We start from the raw sequence: 16364 nt of genomic DNA on the forward strand, positions 1-16364 counted from the left end.
GTCACAGTAAGATGGCCACCTAGGCTCTGCTTAAAAAACTCTTAACAGACTCTGCCACAAAGTCTGCTCCACTGTTGAACAACTCATACCACCAGGGTGTATGGGGTGTTAGGCAAGAGGTAAGACCTCTGGTGGGGGATACGTTGTGCTCCTTCTGTAGTAAGTTGCCCACCTTTGGTCCTCACCTTGCACTCAGCTCTCACCTGACTCCTAGAAGCTATCAGCCTGTGACAGCGGCCACACCCTGGGAAACAGCTTCAAGTGGCTGGATAACCCGGTGAGGGTAGCTGATGGGTCTCAAATGCTCATTGAATCAATAACTTTCCGTGCAAGCAAAGACTGGCTCCGGTAGATTGAGCAGATGAAGACCAGTAATGGGTCCAGCGGTCAAGAAGGCGGTTTCTGCACATGCTGTAGAGCAGCGGTTCTCAACCTGTGGGTCCCCAGATGTTGTTGAACCACAACTCCCATCATCCCTGAGCTCTGGCCTTGCTAGGTAGGGGTGATGGGAGTTGTAGTTCAACAACATCTGGGGACCCACAGGTTGAGAAAGGCTGCTGTAGAGGGACATGAGGGGCAGGTGGGTCTCGTCAACCTGGGAATGTACCCCATCTAGGAGAAGGAAAATCCTAAACCTTGGCTGCCTTTCAGGACTTCTTTGGGAGAAGAAAAGGCTCAGCAATAAACACTACACAAATCCAGAGAGGAGTTGGATGGCACCTTGTACATCTCCTTCTGGCGACTCCTGCAACCAAGCTGGTGCCAAACGTATTGCTCTGCTTTCTTTTGGACCGCATCAGCGAGGCCAAGAGTGGGGTCTTGTTGTCTGGGCGGCCCAGCACCTTCATACACACTGCTGAGGCTTGCGCCCTGGGGAGGTCACTTCGATGCTGTTAATGTAGGGGTTTGCCATGGAACCACTGGTAGGGTGGCCGACAGCAATGGAAGATGGATGTGTGGGCAGGAATACGATAATCAGGAAACAGCAACTTCCACCCAGAAGCTACCTGCTTAGGCCCACAAGTGAGTTCCCGGAAGTGGTGAGATAAGGTTTTGTACTTGAGGATTTCTCAGCTCACACGTCAAACTCTTGGCTTGGAGAACAATGTGAAGAAAGCATCAAGATGGCACGTGCACTGGCTGGATGCCAAGGAGTGGTGGGAGGCACCAGCTGGGGATCCCCCAAGGGAAGAAGGCTCAGAGCCAGGGGATTGGTGGTGGGACGATGATGAGTGGTCAGAGGAAGAAGAGGGAGCAGACTGGGAAGAGGAAGTGGAAGAAGCTGAAGGGGTAACAGGGTTTAGTGAGTAGGAAGAGACTGTGGCAGGAAGTGGAGGCTAGAGAGGAGGAGGGCCAAGAGGCAGAGATGAGGCAGGCTGCTGAAGAGTCCAGAGGGTCTCCTCCTGCTGCTGTGACCAGATCTCCTTCCTCCTGTTCTCCCAGGACCAGAAGAGGCATGAAGAGGGAGAAGCAAAGACAGGCACAGCGATGGAGTCTCCCTTGGGAAGGACCCATGAGAAGAGGAAACTTAGGGACCTTCAGTCTTCACAACTGACACATTAGGGCAGAGTTGCTGGGCTCGCTAGGCCTGGCCTCCTGTGCTGTTTTGTTTCTTTGAAGAGAGAGAGATGATTTCACCGACACAGTGTGTGTTCTTGCTGACCAGCTCCTGCCAACTGCCCTGAAACAAGACAACATGCTTCCCTCCAACCCATTTAAAACCAAAAAAGTCAAAGGGGGCGCACCACTGTATACGTTTATTATATACAATATTAAGGCACAAATTTAAGCAGCAGAGGAGAAAAATCTTTGGCAGGCCCAAGGCCATCAGTATTTCTCGTGGGAGGTGTATAAACTCCTCGATTCTTCCCTGCCCCATGTATGTACAAACACACTCCAGCTGAACGATGCTCTACACCAGCCATTCTGTACAACAGAAGGACAACTGGGGGAAGGGGGAGGGAAGCGATCTGACGTTATCTTACAACCCGTTTACCTGTAATATTAATACAACACAAATGTCACACAGCACAATACTGTAACACACAAGCCAAGGTGTTCAAGGAGGGGCAGAAACGTTTTTGCTAAAGGTTAAGCCACCACTTTAGTCATAACAGGAGTATTCCACATACACTCTGCTCTAACATGGGGTGCTCTAGAGAAACCTCTCTTTTTTGCATTAAAACATCAAGCACAACTAGAGAAGCAAGCATAGACTTTCCTGATCCTTTGGGCTGTAAATTTTCAAATATATATATGGAGTTCGTCTGCAGAAAGTTGCCTGCCAAACGCAAGCATCATTTACACTGTAAATTTACCCTTGGGGTGTTGTTGTAAGTGGTGCTTAACTGAATGCTACAAGTACAAAGGCACATCAATATAGATATACAGGAGGAGGAAACTGCAGGAGAATTCTCCTAAAACTGCACCTCGGGACCAGCACAACGGGCAAACTATGTCACATACAGCCCTGGTTCCTGCGTTTGCTCCATAATAATGAGTGAGAAGCTGAAGTAGCCTCCAAGGGACTGTAGTAGGTCTTAGTTAGCTGAACTTCGGGTCCCATTGAAATCCAACGTGGAAAGTTGTCCCACTGATTTCCAACAGGAACTAAGTGAAACTTACGTTTGGATCCCACTTGCTAAGTGTTGCTGAGCCAAGCATGTATGACATAGGAGGCTGAGCTTGTCTATGTCTTCTTGCTGCAAGTCTATCAGTGGTTACTAGGCATGATGGCTATTGCTGTGCCCTCCATTTGCCAGGAATCACACATGGGAAGAGTATGTGTATTATGCTCAGTTTCCACTTGGCCTTTCAACAAAGACAACAGGGCAACCTGGGTGGCTTCCTGCAGTCACCCTTGCTGGTTGGGATAAATGCACAAAGCAGATGGCATACCACTGTTTGAATCTCTAAGAGTTAGGGTTAAGAGCTTGGTGGTTGGTTTAAAAGACAAAGCACTGCTAAACGGCTCAGCATTTTCACAGAACCTGCACGAGACGGAAGAGCAAAGCTTATAGCCCTTGCAAAACATGCACGGCCACACATCGAACAGTTTTGGAAAACTAGCAGAAAACCTAGGAAAAGGGACACTGAAACGAACCTGTTTATAGCAGCAGTGGGCAGACCTCAGGACTGTGGGACTGACTTTGTTTTTATACAAGAATCCTGAGAACCGCCAACCGCAATTGGTGCAAAAGGCGTACATTTACACTTAAAGGTTTCCGAGTCTGGGAATTCTGTTCTGAGAACTGAACTCGCACACCCCAAGCACATTCTGCTGGTTACCTCTTGCTTCCCCCTCGCCCAGTTTTCTTAATTTCAGCAGTACAATGGGGGAGGGGGCATTTTCTGCTGCCGTTCTTAAACAAGCGGGAATGAAAAATCCTTGCTGATCTACTTGAAACCACCCAGACATCTAGGCAGCTTCCTATGCTGTTGTTACATAGGATTCCATGCCTATATTTGACAAGGGAGAGCCATAGTTCAGCGATAAAGCAGAAAGTTCCCAAGGTCAATTCCTCAATATCTCCAAGCAGAGCTGGGAACATCCCCTGCTCAAAACTCTTAAGCCCATGAAAGTTTATGAGACCACAAATCAGGTTTTAAGGTGCTCTTTAATGACCATTTTTGTTTGTTTGGTAGGTTTCTTGCCCCAGCAGAACCACCCAGCCGCCCAGAGTGGCTGGGGAAACCCAGTCAGAGGGGCGGGGTATAAATAATAAAATTATTACTACTACTACTACTGGAAAGAGGTAACTAAGTCTCACCTATAATGCGTGAGATAACATTAGATTTGAAGCCAGTGGCAGCCAACGTTGTGCTCTCCAGATGTTACAGGGCTACAGCTCGCTCCTGGCTCTCAGCTGGGGCGAAAGAGAGCTCTAATCCAAGCACATCTGGAGAGCCCCCCCCATCAGCTACCCATGTTCTAAGCCCTCTTAGCAAGGAAGGACCCTGCTGCTTCTGTGATGGCAACTGCATGCTGTCGTTGCTCAATAAATATTAAATAGAGGCGAAGAGTTGCAAAAATTTATCAAAAGGGCACATTGTTCCGCACCCTGTTTTTAACCATGTCTCCCTCTCTATATAAAGGTGGGTGGGAGGGAGATTAAAACAAAAACAGCAGGAAGAAGGCAGTGGGATGATGTCTAAATATAGGGAAGTCCTGCTCCCTCGTCCCAGGGGTGCACGTTGCACAAAACATTTCACAGAGGGAATGCGGCTGCTCTGGTTAGCTAGCCGGTGATTTAAAAAGCAACCACCACTAACTTGGTGGTTGCAGAATTGTCCTTGGCATGCTGACCGTGCCTTCCAAAGTTCCTTCCCCCACCCCCGACAGAAAATGCAGTTGCCCATGTCTTGCTTTTGCCGTCGCTCTTTCAAATCCACATCTCATTAGCCAATGTAAATCTTTTTTTATGATTGTACATAGCAGGTATCCCAAATGTCCCATCTCCAACGTCTCACATGCTCTGTGCTTTGCTTAAAAGTCTCGTTTGCCGTCTAGATTTAAACTTCTTTGGTCCGGTTTTGTACCATTCTCCAGAGCTCTTGAGTTTTGCACGGCAGCAGCAGCAACAGTGCCAACGACGGCAGCACCCTCCTTCAGTGGGCTATGTGCACCAGCAGGGGAAACGGCAGCACCTGAGAACTGTAGCTTCAGATAAGGACTTCCATCATGTCTGGATCTGGGAATTCAGGTTTGTGAAGCAGGCTGCTGACCCTGCCGCCTTTGCTGCTGTCCGGTAGCTTGCCATGGCTGGGAGAGTTCTCTGCGGAGAAACAGTGAAGAGGGCGAAAGCTGATCTTGGGGCCAAAGTGCACATTGCGATACCACAATTCCCAATTGTTTGGGTGTGGCTTGGCCACCAAATTTAAAGTACAGTGGTACCTCGGGTTACATACGCTTCAGGTTACAGACGCTTCGGGTTACAGACTCAGCTAACCCAGAAATAGTACCTTGGGTTAAGAACTTTGCTTCAGGATGAGAACAGAAATCGCGCGGCGGCAGCAGGAGGCCCCATTAGCTAAAGTGGTGCTTCAGGTTAAGAACAGTTTCAGGTTAAGAACAGACCTCCAGAACGAATTAAGTACTTAACCCGAGGTACCACTGTACTCTTATTCCATTTTAAGAATCGTGGCTTCCTCCAAAGAATCCTGGGAACTGTAGTTTGGCGAGGGAATTGTAGCCCTGTGGGGGGAGGGTCACCTGACAATTCTCAGCACCCTTAACAAACTACAGTTCCCAGGACACTTTGGTCAAAGTGATATAAAAGCATTTTAAGTGCACAGCTGTGAGTGGCGTTAAAGTGAAAACTGATAGCGGAAGAAGGGAAGTTGGGGGTGGGGAGAGTCTACTTAACCGTTTTCTTCCTACCAGCTGGCTGCTGATTGCTTAAAACTGTGCTGCTTTCCATGGGGGGGGGGGGGAATATGGGAAGCATGTGTCTCACCCCCGTCCCCCAGATATGGGAAAGCAGATCCTATTGGAGCAATTCTGAGCAAGCAAACCAGCTGGCAGTGAAAGGGTGCAGCAGATTCTCTTCCCCTGCCAGACACCCACTCAACCTTGCAGCCACCTACAGCTGCTCTGCATAAAAATAAATGGGGGGGGGGAAGAATAATGGAATTTATATAATGCAACATGCAGTTTGACCTTCAGAGGTAAGTGACGGTCTCCTGGAGTTAATCTGAGATATTTTGGGGGTTGGGTACAGCACTCTGTGATGCTATAAATCAGATTTAAGGCGCTGCCTGCGGAAGGAGCAATAACTTGCTCCTTTAGAACTGATGCGCAATCCTAAACAAAAAGACACATTCTCATGTTGACGCCCTACAGATCTCTGGAGGAGGAAGCACACCAGAGCCTCAGATAATTGGAGGGTCCTGGTCGGTTCGTATGGGGAAAGGTGGTCCTTGAGGTATTGTGGTCCTTGGCCATTTAAGGCTTTATAGGTCAAAAACCAGCACTTTGAATTGCGCCTGGGAACTGATAGGCAGCCAGTGCAGTCGAATCAGGATTGGTGTGGACGTGCTCAAACCACCTTGCCGCTGAATTCTGCACCAAGTGAAGTTTCTGAACAGTCTTCAGAGGCAGCCCTATGTATAGCCCTATGAATCTCCCAGGACATTCTATACAAGATCTCAAAGTAGCTGTTTTACTACAAAGGAATTTCAGAAATAGACTGGAAAGAGAAGCTGCTGAATTGCAACTCATTACCAAACTTAAAACCATGGAGAGACCTGGTCTGAACAAAGACATTGGATTCTTATCTCATTATACATGACTAAGCCATTTCTCACCTTCTCACCCCTTGCCTTTTCCTGTAAGACCTATTACAGTCGTTAAGAGTCGTCAACAGGCTCATCTCAGCTATCTGCCAATCTCCCATTCCCACCACCCTTCTGAGTAATACCCCTCCCCACCTTCTCACTATATAGAAGGATCTGGCAACTTCTGTTTCAGTGTATCTGAAGAAGTGTGCATGCACACGAAAACTCATACCAAGAACTAACTTAGTTGGTCTTTAAGGTGCTACTGGAAGGAATTTTTTATTTTGACTATGTATAACGTGTTGCAGTAACCTAACTTCGAGGTTACCAGAGCATGGACAACAGAAGTTAGGCTATCTCTGTCCAGATAGGGTCACCAGCTGAAGCTAAGAAAAGACACTCTAGGCCACCAAGGCCACCTGAGCCTCAAGCAACAGCAAAGGGTCCAGAAGTAGCCCCCAAGCTAGGTGCCTGTTCCTTCAGAGGGAATATAACCCCACCAAGAGCAGGCAAACTCCCAGCCATCCGGTCTAGGGAACCTCCTACCAACAGTGCCTCAGCCTTATCTGAATTGAGCATCAGTTCATCTCTCGTCCAGTCTATTACGGAGGCAAGGCAACCGTCTATTTAAAGCTTTCTTTTCTGGAGACAGAATTTCATAATTCTAAGTTCTGCACCCTGCAGTTCAAAACACCCTTCCTGCCCTGCTCCTGTTCCCAGGCCCATGGTGTTCAGATTTACTCACCCGGTCTCTCTCCAACGCCTCTGCCTGCAGTGTGCCTGAGGGCTGGGCTGCCGCTCGGGGTGTTAGTCAACTTCCCTCTGCCTGGAAAAGAGGCAGAGTTTGGCCAGAAAAGTTCAGAGGCTTTGTCCGTCTGAGTGCTGCTGTCTTTGCTCCCCGTCTTAGTGTGGCAGACAGTCACCGGCCATGAGGACATTCCAGAAGACGGTGTGGCAGGAGGTGGAGGTGGCAACAAAGGGATGGGCGACTGGTCCTGGGTCTCCTTCCCTAAGAGCAATCCTAGAGTAGGGGAAACAAGAGAGGGAAAGCACCTCTGTGGCGTTAACATATGAGAGAGTGCTGGAGGTGAAATAGTTAAACAGGTTGCCCAGTCAGGACCCAGGGGGGTGGAGTCAGTGGGACTATAATAGCAGCTCTGGGAGGGGCAAAAGGGGGAGCTTGTTGAGGAGTTGGGTGGTTGGTTGGAGTGGGAGTGAATTAGGATAAAGTCTGTGGGTAGGTTGAGTTAGTGTAGCAAAATAGGCTGAGTCAGGAACAGTTAGGAGCTAGGAAGACGAGTAAATATCGGAGAGGTGGTTTAGTGAGTGAGAGCAGGTAGCAGAAGTTATAGGACTGGATAGGCACCCCATGAATGTAATTGACTGATACTGTTTATGAAACCACACGCTTGTTAAACTGTAATAAATAAACAGAAGTTTATGTTCCAATTTAACCCTGACTGGACTCAGTATTGTACCAGGTAGGGCCTGGGTGGTGGCAGCGAGAAAGAAAGTGGTGGCACAGGGATCTATAGACGGTGAAACATCTGGGGACCCTGTGTGATTGACACAACCCCATTGGTATAATTAAAGTTCTGTTCTATTTTCCCAAAGGCTCAAAGTGGTTTAAATTAACCACAAAGCATGTTAAAACAAGGGGGGGGGGAGATGCAACACACAATATAAAATACCAGATATGCCCCATCTCTGCTATTTTGTCTTTCGCATCCAAACAATTTAGATTAAAAATGCCAATACCATGGAATCAACAACAAGAAAGTGAACAATTGTAAGCAGTGACTAGGAAATGACTGCTCTGTGCGGCTGTACTGTACCGTGCTTGCCACAGTGAAGCTTTTTTATAACATACTAGCTGAAGATGGCACGGTGGCACAGAATGTCCACAAACATTCCAACTGCTTAGAGAACAAAGCAGGCGGGACGTTTGCAGTACAAGTCCAGCGAGAGAAGGGTAAGTTGCCAATTTGGCCAAGAGTGTCCTGGGGAAAGAAAGGGAATAAGCAGCTTTACTGGGAAGGCTACAAAGAACTTTCACAAAGCTGGGAAGTAAGCGATAAAGAGATAGGTAGTCTGAGGCTGAAGGAGGAAGGTAGGAAAAAAAGGCCCCCAAAGTAGTGGAATGTGGGAGCTGAACATCAGATCTGGATTTGAACTAACCAATACTCTTGTGTCAATTGCAAAGAATAATAATAATAATTTAAATGTGAATGCACCACTGACAATGTTCTGCATTTAAACTTTGCCACTTAATGGAAACAAATGTGATTATTTGACTCAACAAATACCCAAGACATATGCTTGCTCTTGTATGAATTAAAAATTCATATTGCTTATTTTAAATTGATTGTGTGTGTGCCACTTATATTTCAGTATTATTATTATTATTGCCTAAGTTCAAAGTACTATAAAGTGTGAATCCCCAGCTGCCAAGGGCTTTTGTTTTACCAAGTGCATTGACCAAGCATTTTTAATTGGCTGATCTCCTCCTTTCGTGCTATTTTATATATTGTCATTTTCACCCTGCATCTTCAGTCACAGGGTCCCCATAAAAATCCATTAAAACTGCAACACAATAAAACACCAATCAATATAGAGTAAGCAAAAGCAACAACAACAACAACAACAACAACAACAACAACAACAACAACACACACACACACACACACACACACACACACAGTATGCATGTATGAATTGGGAGATTCTGCCTTGTAATGGTATATCTATGTAAATTTTGTGTGTGTGTGTGTGTGTGTGTGTGTGTGTGTGTGTGTGTGTGTGTATAGTGATGGTTGAAATGACCATGATGTTTGTAACAACAAATAAATTCATCCACTCACTCAATAAGCAAAAGCAACAACAATCCACTTTCATAAAACACAACAGCCAGAAAAGCAGCAAGAACCAGTGGAAGCAGACTTGCCCAACGTGGTGCCCTCCCTATGTTTTGGACTGCAATGGATGGGGCCAACGCATAAGGTGGCAGGGGCTGATGGGAGTTGGTAGTCCAAAGCTGTTCCACTAAGAGATGGGGAGAGCTGAATCTCTTTGCCAGGGCCCAACTAACACCGAAGCTCACCTATGCTCCCTTTCCAAATCTTGTCTTCTTTCTTCTCCTCGGTCACCTGGTTGCTGGTGAGGGACGTCTGGCGGGAATGAGTTCCAGTGGCTGCAGCAATGGATGGGACCGACCGAGCAGGTCGCAAGCTTGAAGCATCAGTTTTGCCCAGGTCCTTCCTGGACCGCTGCTGAAGCACTTTGATCATGGCATCTTTCTCTATGATTTTTGCATGCAGGTTCTTTATCCTGTTAAAATATGCAGATAAACATGTTCCAGAGATGAGAAGAGGCTTGAAAGGAGGTGGTCTGGTCCCACACGCTGGTATGACAAATTGAGTTTTAGTACTGGTATCTGTTAAAAGAAGTGCCCAGACTGCAACTGTAGGAGTTTGCAAAGTGTTGTTTATTAATGGACGTGGTGTATATTTAGTTTCCTGTGTCTGACAGTGAGTGTTTATCGCAGAGGGAGAATATCTGTGGAATCAACCTGACTGCAACATTATAAAATTTGCAGAAATCCGCTCAATTTTCACAGGTTGCAGAAAGCAGGCTTTCCAGTTTCAGAACCTTTAAATTCCTTAGCACAGAGAATGCACAATTAAAACTCTAATTTCAATTTGAAATGAATCAAAATGCAATTTCCCCCCAAGTGCTTAATAAGGTAAGAGGAATGCTCTATGTACTGTTTTGAATAACCAAACAGTAGAATGTCTGAAACTCAAAACTGCTCCTTCATGCACATTGATGGCACCTGTCTGTCTCCAAAGACAATTGAGTGCACCTTCAAACTGCTACCTTAGCAGCACCAAAGTGACCTTCCCAGGGCGCAAGCCTGAGCAGCATGTATGAAAGTCCTGGGCTGCCCAGACAACAAGACTCCCCTCTTGGCCTCACTGATGCGGTCCAAAGGAAAGCAGAGCAATACATTTGGCACCAGGAGTTGCTAGAAGGAGGCGTAGAAGGCACCATCCAACCGCCTTAGGGACTCCCCTCTGGATTGGTGTAGGGCAGGGGGTCAGCAACCTTTTTCAGCAGTGGGCCGGTCCACTGTCCCTCAGACCTTGTGGAGGGCCGGACTATATTTTGAAAAAAATATATGAACGAATTCCTATGCCCCACAAATAACCCAGAGATGCATTTTAAATAATAGCACACATTCCACTCATGTGGAAACACCAGGCAGGCCCCACAAATAACCCAGAGATGCATTTTAAATAAAAGGACACATTCTACTCATGTGAAAACACAGATTCCCGGACCGTCCGTGGGCCGGATTGAGAAGGCGATTGGGCTGCATCCGGCTCCCAGGCCTTAGGTTGCCTACCCCTGGTGTAGGGTTTACTCCTTAGCCTTTTCTTCTCCTGAAGATATCCCAAAGGCAGTAGAGTTTTCCTTCTCCTAGATGGGCTACCTTCCCAGGTTGCCGAGCCCCATCTGCCCCTCACTTCCCTCTACACATCATCTGCAGTAACTGCCTTCTTGACTGTTGAACCCACTATTGGTTTTGTCCGGTCAATCTGCCGGAGCCTGTCTTTGCTTGCAGGGGAAGTCCATAACCCACCGAAGGTTTGAGAGCCATCGGCTACTCTCACCTGGTTTAACTGGCCACTCGAAGCTGGGTGTGGCTGCTGTCGCATGCTGACAGCTTCTAGGAGCCACAGGTGAGAGCTGAGTGCAGGAAGGGTGGGGACCAAAGGTGGACAAATTACCCTAGAAGGAGCATGACGTGTCCCCCACCAGAGGTACTACCCCTTCCATAACACCCCATACAACCCATCTCTCATACACACACACACACACACACACACACACATGGACTCCATAGTATTTGATAAAGCATGCTTTTACTAGAGTCTTATTTGGGTGCTCAGGGGGTCAGAGGGAGAGTCGAGCTGCGCATTCACACTGTGCCTGCCCCTATGTTCCCACCGCCATGCCTTGGCATAGGGCTAACGCGATGGGGTTGAATTGGTGTGCCTGCCAGAATATCAAGACAGTCAAGAGGCTTCAGCACTGCGGGTGCTCATGTAAATCCCACGGTAGCTACTTGACAGCTGCTCCTTACGTGTATTCCATGTCCTGACACCGTCGGTTGGCTTGCAAAATCTCTTCTTCCTCCTGCCACATGCGGACCTCCAGGGAGCTTTCACTGTAGCTCCCGTTCCGCGAGTGATTAATGGCTGAGGCATCCCTGGCAACGAGAGAGGGAAAGACGGGGGGGGGGGGGACCTTCAGTTTTGATTTGGTCAAAAGATAAGGAGCATAAATAATCTTCCTTATACTAGGTCAGAATATTTGCATCTCCAGCCCAATGTTTTCTATTCTGACTGGCAGTTGCTCTCCAGGGGTCTCTGGCAAAGGGAGATCTGTCTCTTGGTCCTTTTAACTGTAGAGGCGTGGGATTGAACACGGAGCTAGAGATGGGCAGAGCTGTCAAAATACAGTTTTTCATAGCTCCACTTTTATGTTCTGCTCTCCACATTTCCACATCGGTTTGCGAGTCTTTTTTTTCTTTTTAAGTCCCCATGAAAATTCATCCGCTTGGTCACGTCCACCAAGCGGATGAATTTTCATGGGGACTTAAAAAGAAAAAAGAAAAAAAGACTCGCAAACCGATGTGGAAATTGTAAAATTAATGAATGTTAGAAGGATGTTGGATAGAAATTAAGGGGTTTACAGCTGTAATGCTTTAGGAGATACGAAAAAAAAGGTTTATAAATGGGTAAAAGCTTAATGGTAAGGATTTGCTGAACTAACAAATTGAAGTGGAATACAAAGAAGGGAGGTATGAGGAGGTCTGGGGAAATAAGCGTAAGGAAGATATGTTTGGAAAATTATTTGTTTTTTAACTGTTTTTATGTTGTATTTTGTTTCTTTTTATTTTTTATTTTTTTATTGTTATATTTTAAAAACTTTAATAAATATCTTTTTTTGGGGAAAAAAGAAAATTCATCCGCTTGGTGTGCGTTTCTCCTATATTGTGAACAACCCTGAGATCTACAGGTGAAGGGTGGTATACTAATTAATTTGTTCATTCACATTTGTGTATGCAATTTTGCCTTACTTAGTTATCTACTTAATACCACCTACCATTCACCAGCAAGACCCAGGCAGAGGCGCCCACCCTGTGGAACACCCTCCCATCAGATGTCAAGGAAATAAACAACTATCTGACTTTTAGAAGACATCTGAAAGTAGCCTTGTTTAGGGAAGTTTTGTATGTTTGATGTTTTATCATGTTTTTAATATTCTGTTGTGAGCCACCCACAGTGGGCGGAGTATAAATATTAATTATTATTATTATTATTATGGTCACAAAAATTTAAAATTCAGTATTAAACATAAACAAGTTACATTCTCAAGATACAGAAATACACATTTTTGCAAAGCAATTTCCCCTAATATAATGCGTTGACTACTGTTAGCGCTCCTGTGCACACTTTACCTTTGAACACACTTTTGGAACACAAAATACTCGGCTGAAGAACTGTACTGCAAGATATGGAGAAGGCTGGCTATGTTTCGGTTCGTGTCAACATTTCAGAAAGTGTGTGCTGGGTAAAGGTAAAGGGACCCCCGACCATTAGGTCCAGTCGTGGCTGACTGGGGTTGTGGCGCTCATCTCGCTTTATTGGCCAAGGGAGCCGGCGTACAGATTCCAGGTCATGTGGCCAGCAGGACTAAGCCGCTTCTGGCGAACCAGAGCAGCACACGGAAACGCTGTTTACCTTCCCGCCGGAGTGGTACCTATTTATCTACTTGCACTTTGACGTGCTTTCAAACTGCTAGGTTGGCAGGAACAGGGACTGAACAACGGGCGCTCACCCCGTCACAGGGATTTCGAACCACCGACCTTCTGATCGGCAAGCCCAAGGCTCAGTGGTTTAACCCACAGCGCCACCCACGTCCCTAGTGCTGGGTAGGTTTGCCTTTAAATGTAAACTAAATCTAATTACTTTCTCATTACTCTACCTGGAACTTTCTGCATGCTAAGCAGGTACTTGAACACTGAGCTACAGTGGTGCCTCGCAAGACGAAATTAATTCGTTCCGCGAGTTTTGTCGTCTTGCAATTTTTTTCGTCTTGCGAAGCACGGTGTCAGGAAAGTTTTGGAAAAGCTTCAAAAATACCAAAGTCTTTAAAAACCTCAAAAAAGGCTACCACACCGCGTTCTATGAGTTGCTCCTCAAAGTCAAGTCGCAACTGTATTAGCGGTGTTAAGAAAAAGGAAACAAACTTGCAAGACGTTTCCATCTTGCGAAGCAAGCCCATAGGGAAAATTGTCTTGCGAAGCAGCTCAAAAAACAAAAAACCCTTTCGTCTAGCGAGTTTTTTGTCTTGCGAGGCATTCGTCTTGCGAGGTACCACTGTATGTTCTTTCTCCCCACAGTGAGTCATCTGCAACATGAAGCCACAGCAGATTTTTTTGAAAACCAAAATCTGCACCCAACCCAAAATAAAAGCAGTAGAAAAGCAGTAAAGTTTTCCACTAGACAGGACGCGACAGACAGACAGAGAGAGGCTATATGCCCACTATAGCAATTTACCACCTGCTTTGCCATGCAGGGCCACCCAAGACGGACAGGTCACAGCCAAGAGTTTAGACTAAATGTGATCCACCTGGAGAAGGAACTGGCAATCCACTCCAGTATTTTGCCAAGAAAACTCCACGGACATAAAAAAGGAGAAGTTTTGAGAAGAAAGTGATAGTTTCCAAGGCATGCTCTGGTTCATGGAGTCACGGAAAGTCAAACACGACTAAGATGACTAAACAACAACAAACAACAAATGGTCATCTATATTCGCCCAAAAAGTCACCCACTACTGGAGAACACCCACAGCCAAGTCTTTATCCACAGCACCGACTCATCTTCCTGAAGAAGAATTATGCAGAATTCAAAGACTATTTGAATAGTTTTTCACTATAAAACCTTTCCTTCTCTTTCTGAAGTTCAGGGGCAAATGTGGATCCGTTTGTGACTAAAATGCCACCACTCACACACAAGACAAGAGGTATCAGCAGGCACGGGAGAAGTTTGCAGGAGCACAAGGCATATTTCAAGGAGGGAAAGTCCCCAGGTGGGTGTGGGAGCCTTTGAAGTATCCCAGTGAGGGCCAAACTTGCTTAAGTGGCCACAAAATGCTGGCTGACTGTTGGAGGAGAAAATGGACATTGTCCGGGTGGCATGGGGTGAAGAGGCAGTGACTAGCTATAACACAGAAAAGAGGCCTCCATATGACGGCCTTTTGCTGCATAAACATTATAATTTTAAGGCACATTCTTTCTCTCGAAGAATTCTGGGCATTGTAGCTTACCCATCACAGAGTTACAATTCCCAGAAACCCTTCAGAATTCTTTCCAGCAGGGAAATATATTTCTGTTGTGCTTTATAGTGTGTACACAGTTTTTGTTGCAAGTTCCAGTTGTTTATTGTCTATATCAGGGTCCCCCAAACTGTTGTTGGACTACGACTCCCATCATCCCTGACCACTGGTCCTGCCAGCTGGGGATGATGGGAGTTGTAGTCCAAGAACAGCTGGGAGACCCAGGTTTGGGAAACCCTGATCTATATACTGATTTGAGTTTTGAGCCCAATGTACGTTTTCATTTTCTTCTTTTTAAGAAGGCAAACACAAACAATGCTGACAGACTCTTTCTTCCATTAGCCGTTTCCCTACTTTTCCGTGGAAGTTGCCGCCGCGGCGTTCATGGTAAAATGCCGAATGGCGCTCTCTTCGAGGTACTTCTGCTCCCACTTGGTCATGTCGGCTTCCAGAGCCAGAATCCTCTCCTCTTTCTCGCGCACCAGCTCCATTAACGCAGGGACGTTGTACTCTGGCAGCGGGGCTGCCTGGTAGCTCCCTTGCCGCTAGAGAAAAGCAAACGAAAACACAGTTAGCAGCGCCCACCAGAAACAAAACAAAAACAAGAGGCCTGCTGGAGCCAATCACAGTTTCATCTTGCCCAACATCATAACTACTATAACACAGATGCCACATTCTTATACCATGTGTAACAATCACAGCTTTCTCCAAGGAATTCTGGGTACTGTAGTCTGTTATAAAGGTAAAGGGACCCCTGACCATTAGATCCAGTCGCAGATGACTCTGGGGTTGCGGTGCTCATCTCGCTTTATTGGCCAAGGGAGCCGGCGTACAGCTTCTGTGTCATGTGGCCAGCATGACTAAGCCACTTCTGGCGAACCAGAGCAACACACGGAAACGCTGTTTACCTTCCTGCTGGAGTGGTACCTATTTATCTACTTGCACTTTGACGTGCTTTCGAACTGCTAGGTTGGCAGGAGCAGGGACCGAGCAACAGGAGTTCACCCCGTCGTGGGGATTCGAACCTCCGACCTTCTGATCAGCAAGTCCTAGGCTCTGTGGTTTAACCCACAGCACCACCCTCGTCCCGTAGTCTGTTATAGGTGCTGGGAATTGTAGCTCTGTGAGGGGGGTGGTCTCCAAACAATTCTTAGCGCCCTTAACCATTTTTTGCCATCACCATCCACCCCTGAACAGGAAACCTCAGAGGGGTGGTTACGACAATTTAAAATTGTGTATTAAACAAATCAGTGTCACAGGAATAGGGCGGGTGCTGAAAACACAAATCTCAGGTGTCAGAGGCCAGGGTATAGAGGTTGCACCTTCAGCATTCACCAAAAGCTGTATAATGAAGATGCTAGATGCATCTGCGCTGCTGAAACAACTGCTAAAGCTGTTTAACAGGGCTTTAAATGTATAGTGTGAATGTGATCAGCAGCACCTTGAAGACTAACCTGTTTATTGTTTATTATACATTTCAATATTTCTCCTTCCTTTCTATATATAGCATCTAAAAGCTCAGTTTACAGGTTTTTTTTGTTTGTGTGTGTATAAGATGGACAAATCAGTCTGTCTATGGTATGTGCCATTTTCAAATGTGTTCATTGATAGATTGGTTCTGTCACTTTTTTGCATTAATCTGTGATTACTTTTTTAAAAAAGAAAGTAATCTAAACAAAAAC

The 16364-nt window shown here is 46.3% G+C and overlaps 1 protein-coding gene across 6 annotated transcripts in view; it reads right to left on the bottom strand.

Moving 5' to 3' along the window:
• Positions 1-1742: 1742 nt before the first annotated feature.
• The window catches only part of AMOTL1 (angiomotin like 1), a 90088-nt gene continuing 75466 nt past the window's right edge, over positions 1743-16364 (bottom strand). For all 6 annotated transcript variants that reach the window (XM_081197619.1, XM_081197622.1, XM_081197621.1 and 3 more), the window contains 5 exons: positions 15037-15227; positions 11423-11548; positions 9377-9603; positions 7022-7297; positions 1743-4775 (listed from right to left, as the gene is read on the bottom strand). In XM_081197619.1, the coding sequence (XP_081053745.1) occupies positions 4663-4775; positions 7022-7297; positions 9377-9603; positions 11423-11548; positions 15037-15227 (933 nt within the window). In that variant the 3' untranslated portion in view covers positions 1743-4662. The remainder of the gene's footprint in view (positions 4776-7021; positions 7298-9376; positions 9604-11422; positions 11549-15036; positions 15228-16364) is intronic.

The sequence above is a fragment of the Podarcis bocagei genome (assembly GCF_964188305.1).
Source record: "Podarcis bocagei genome assembly, chromosome: 6".
NCBI lineage: Eukaryota > Metazoa > Chordata > Lepidosauria > Squamata > Lacertidae > Podarcis > Podarcis bocagei.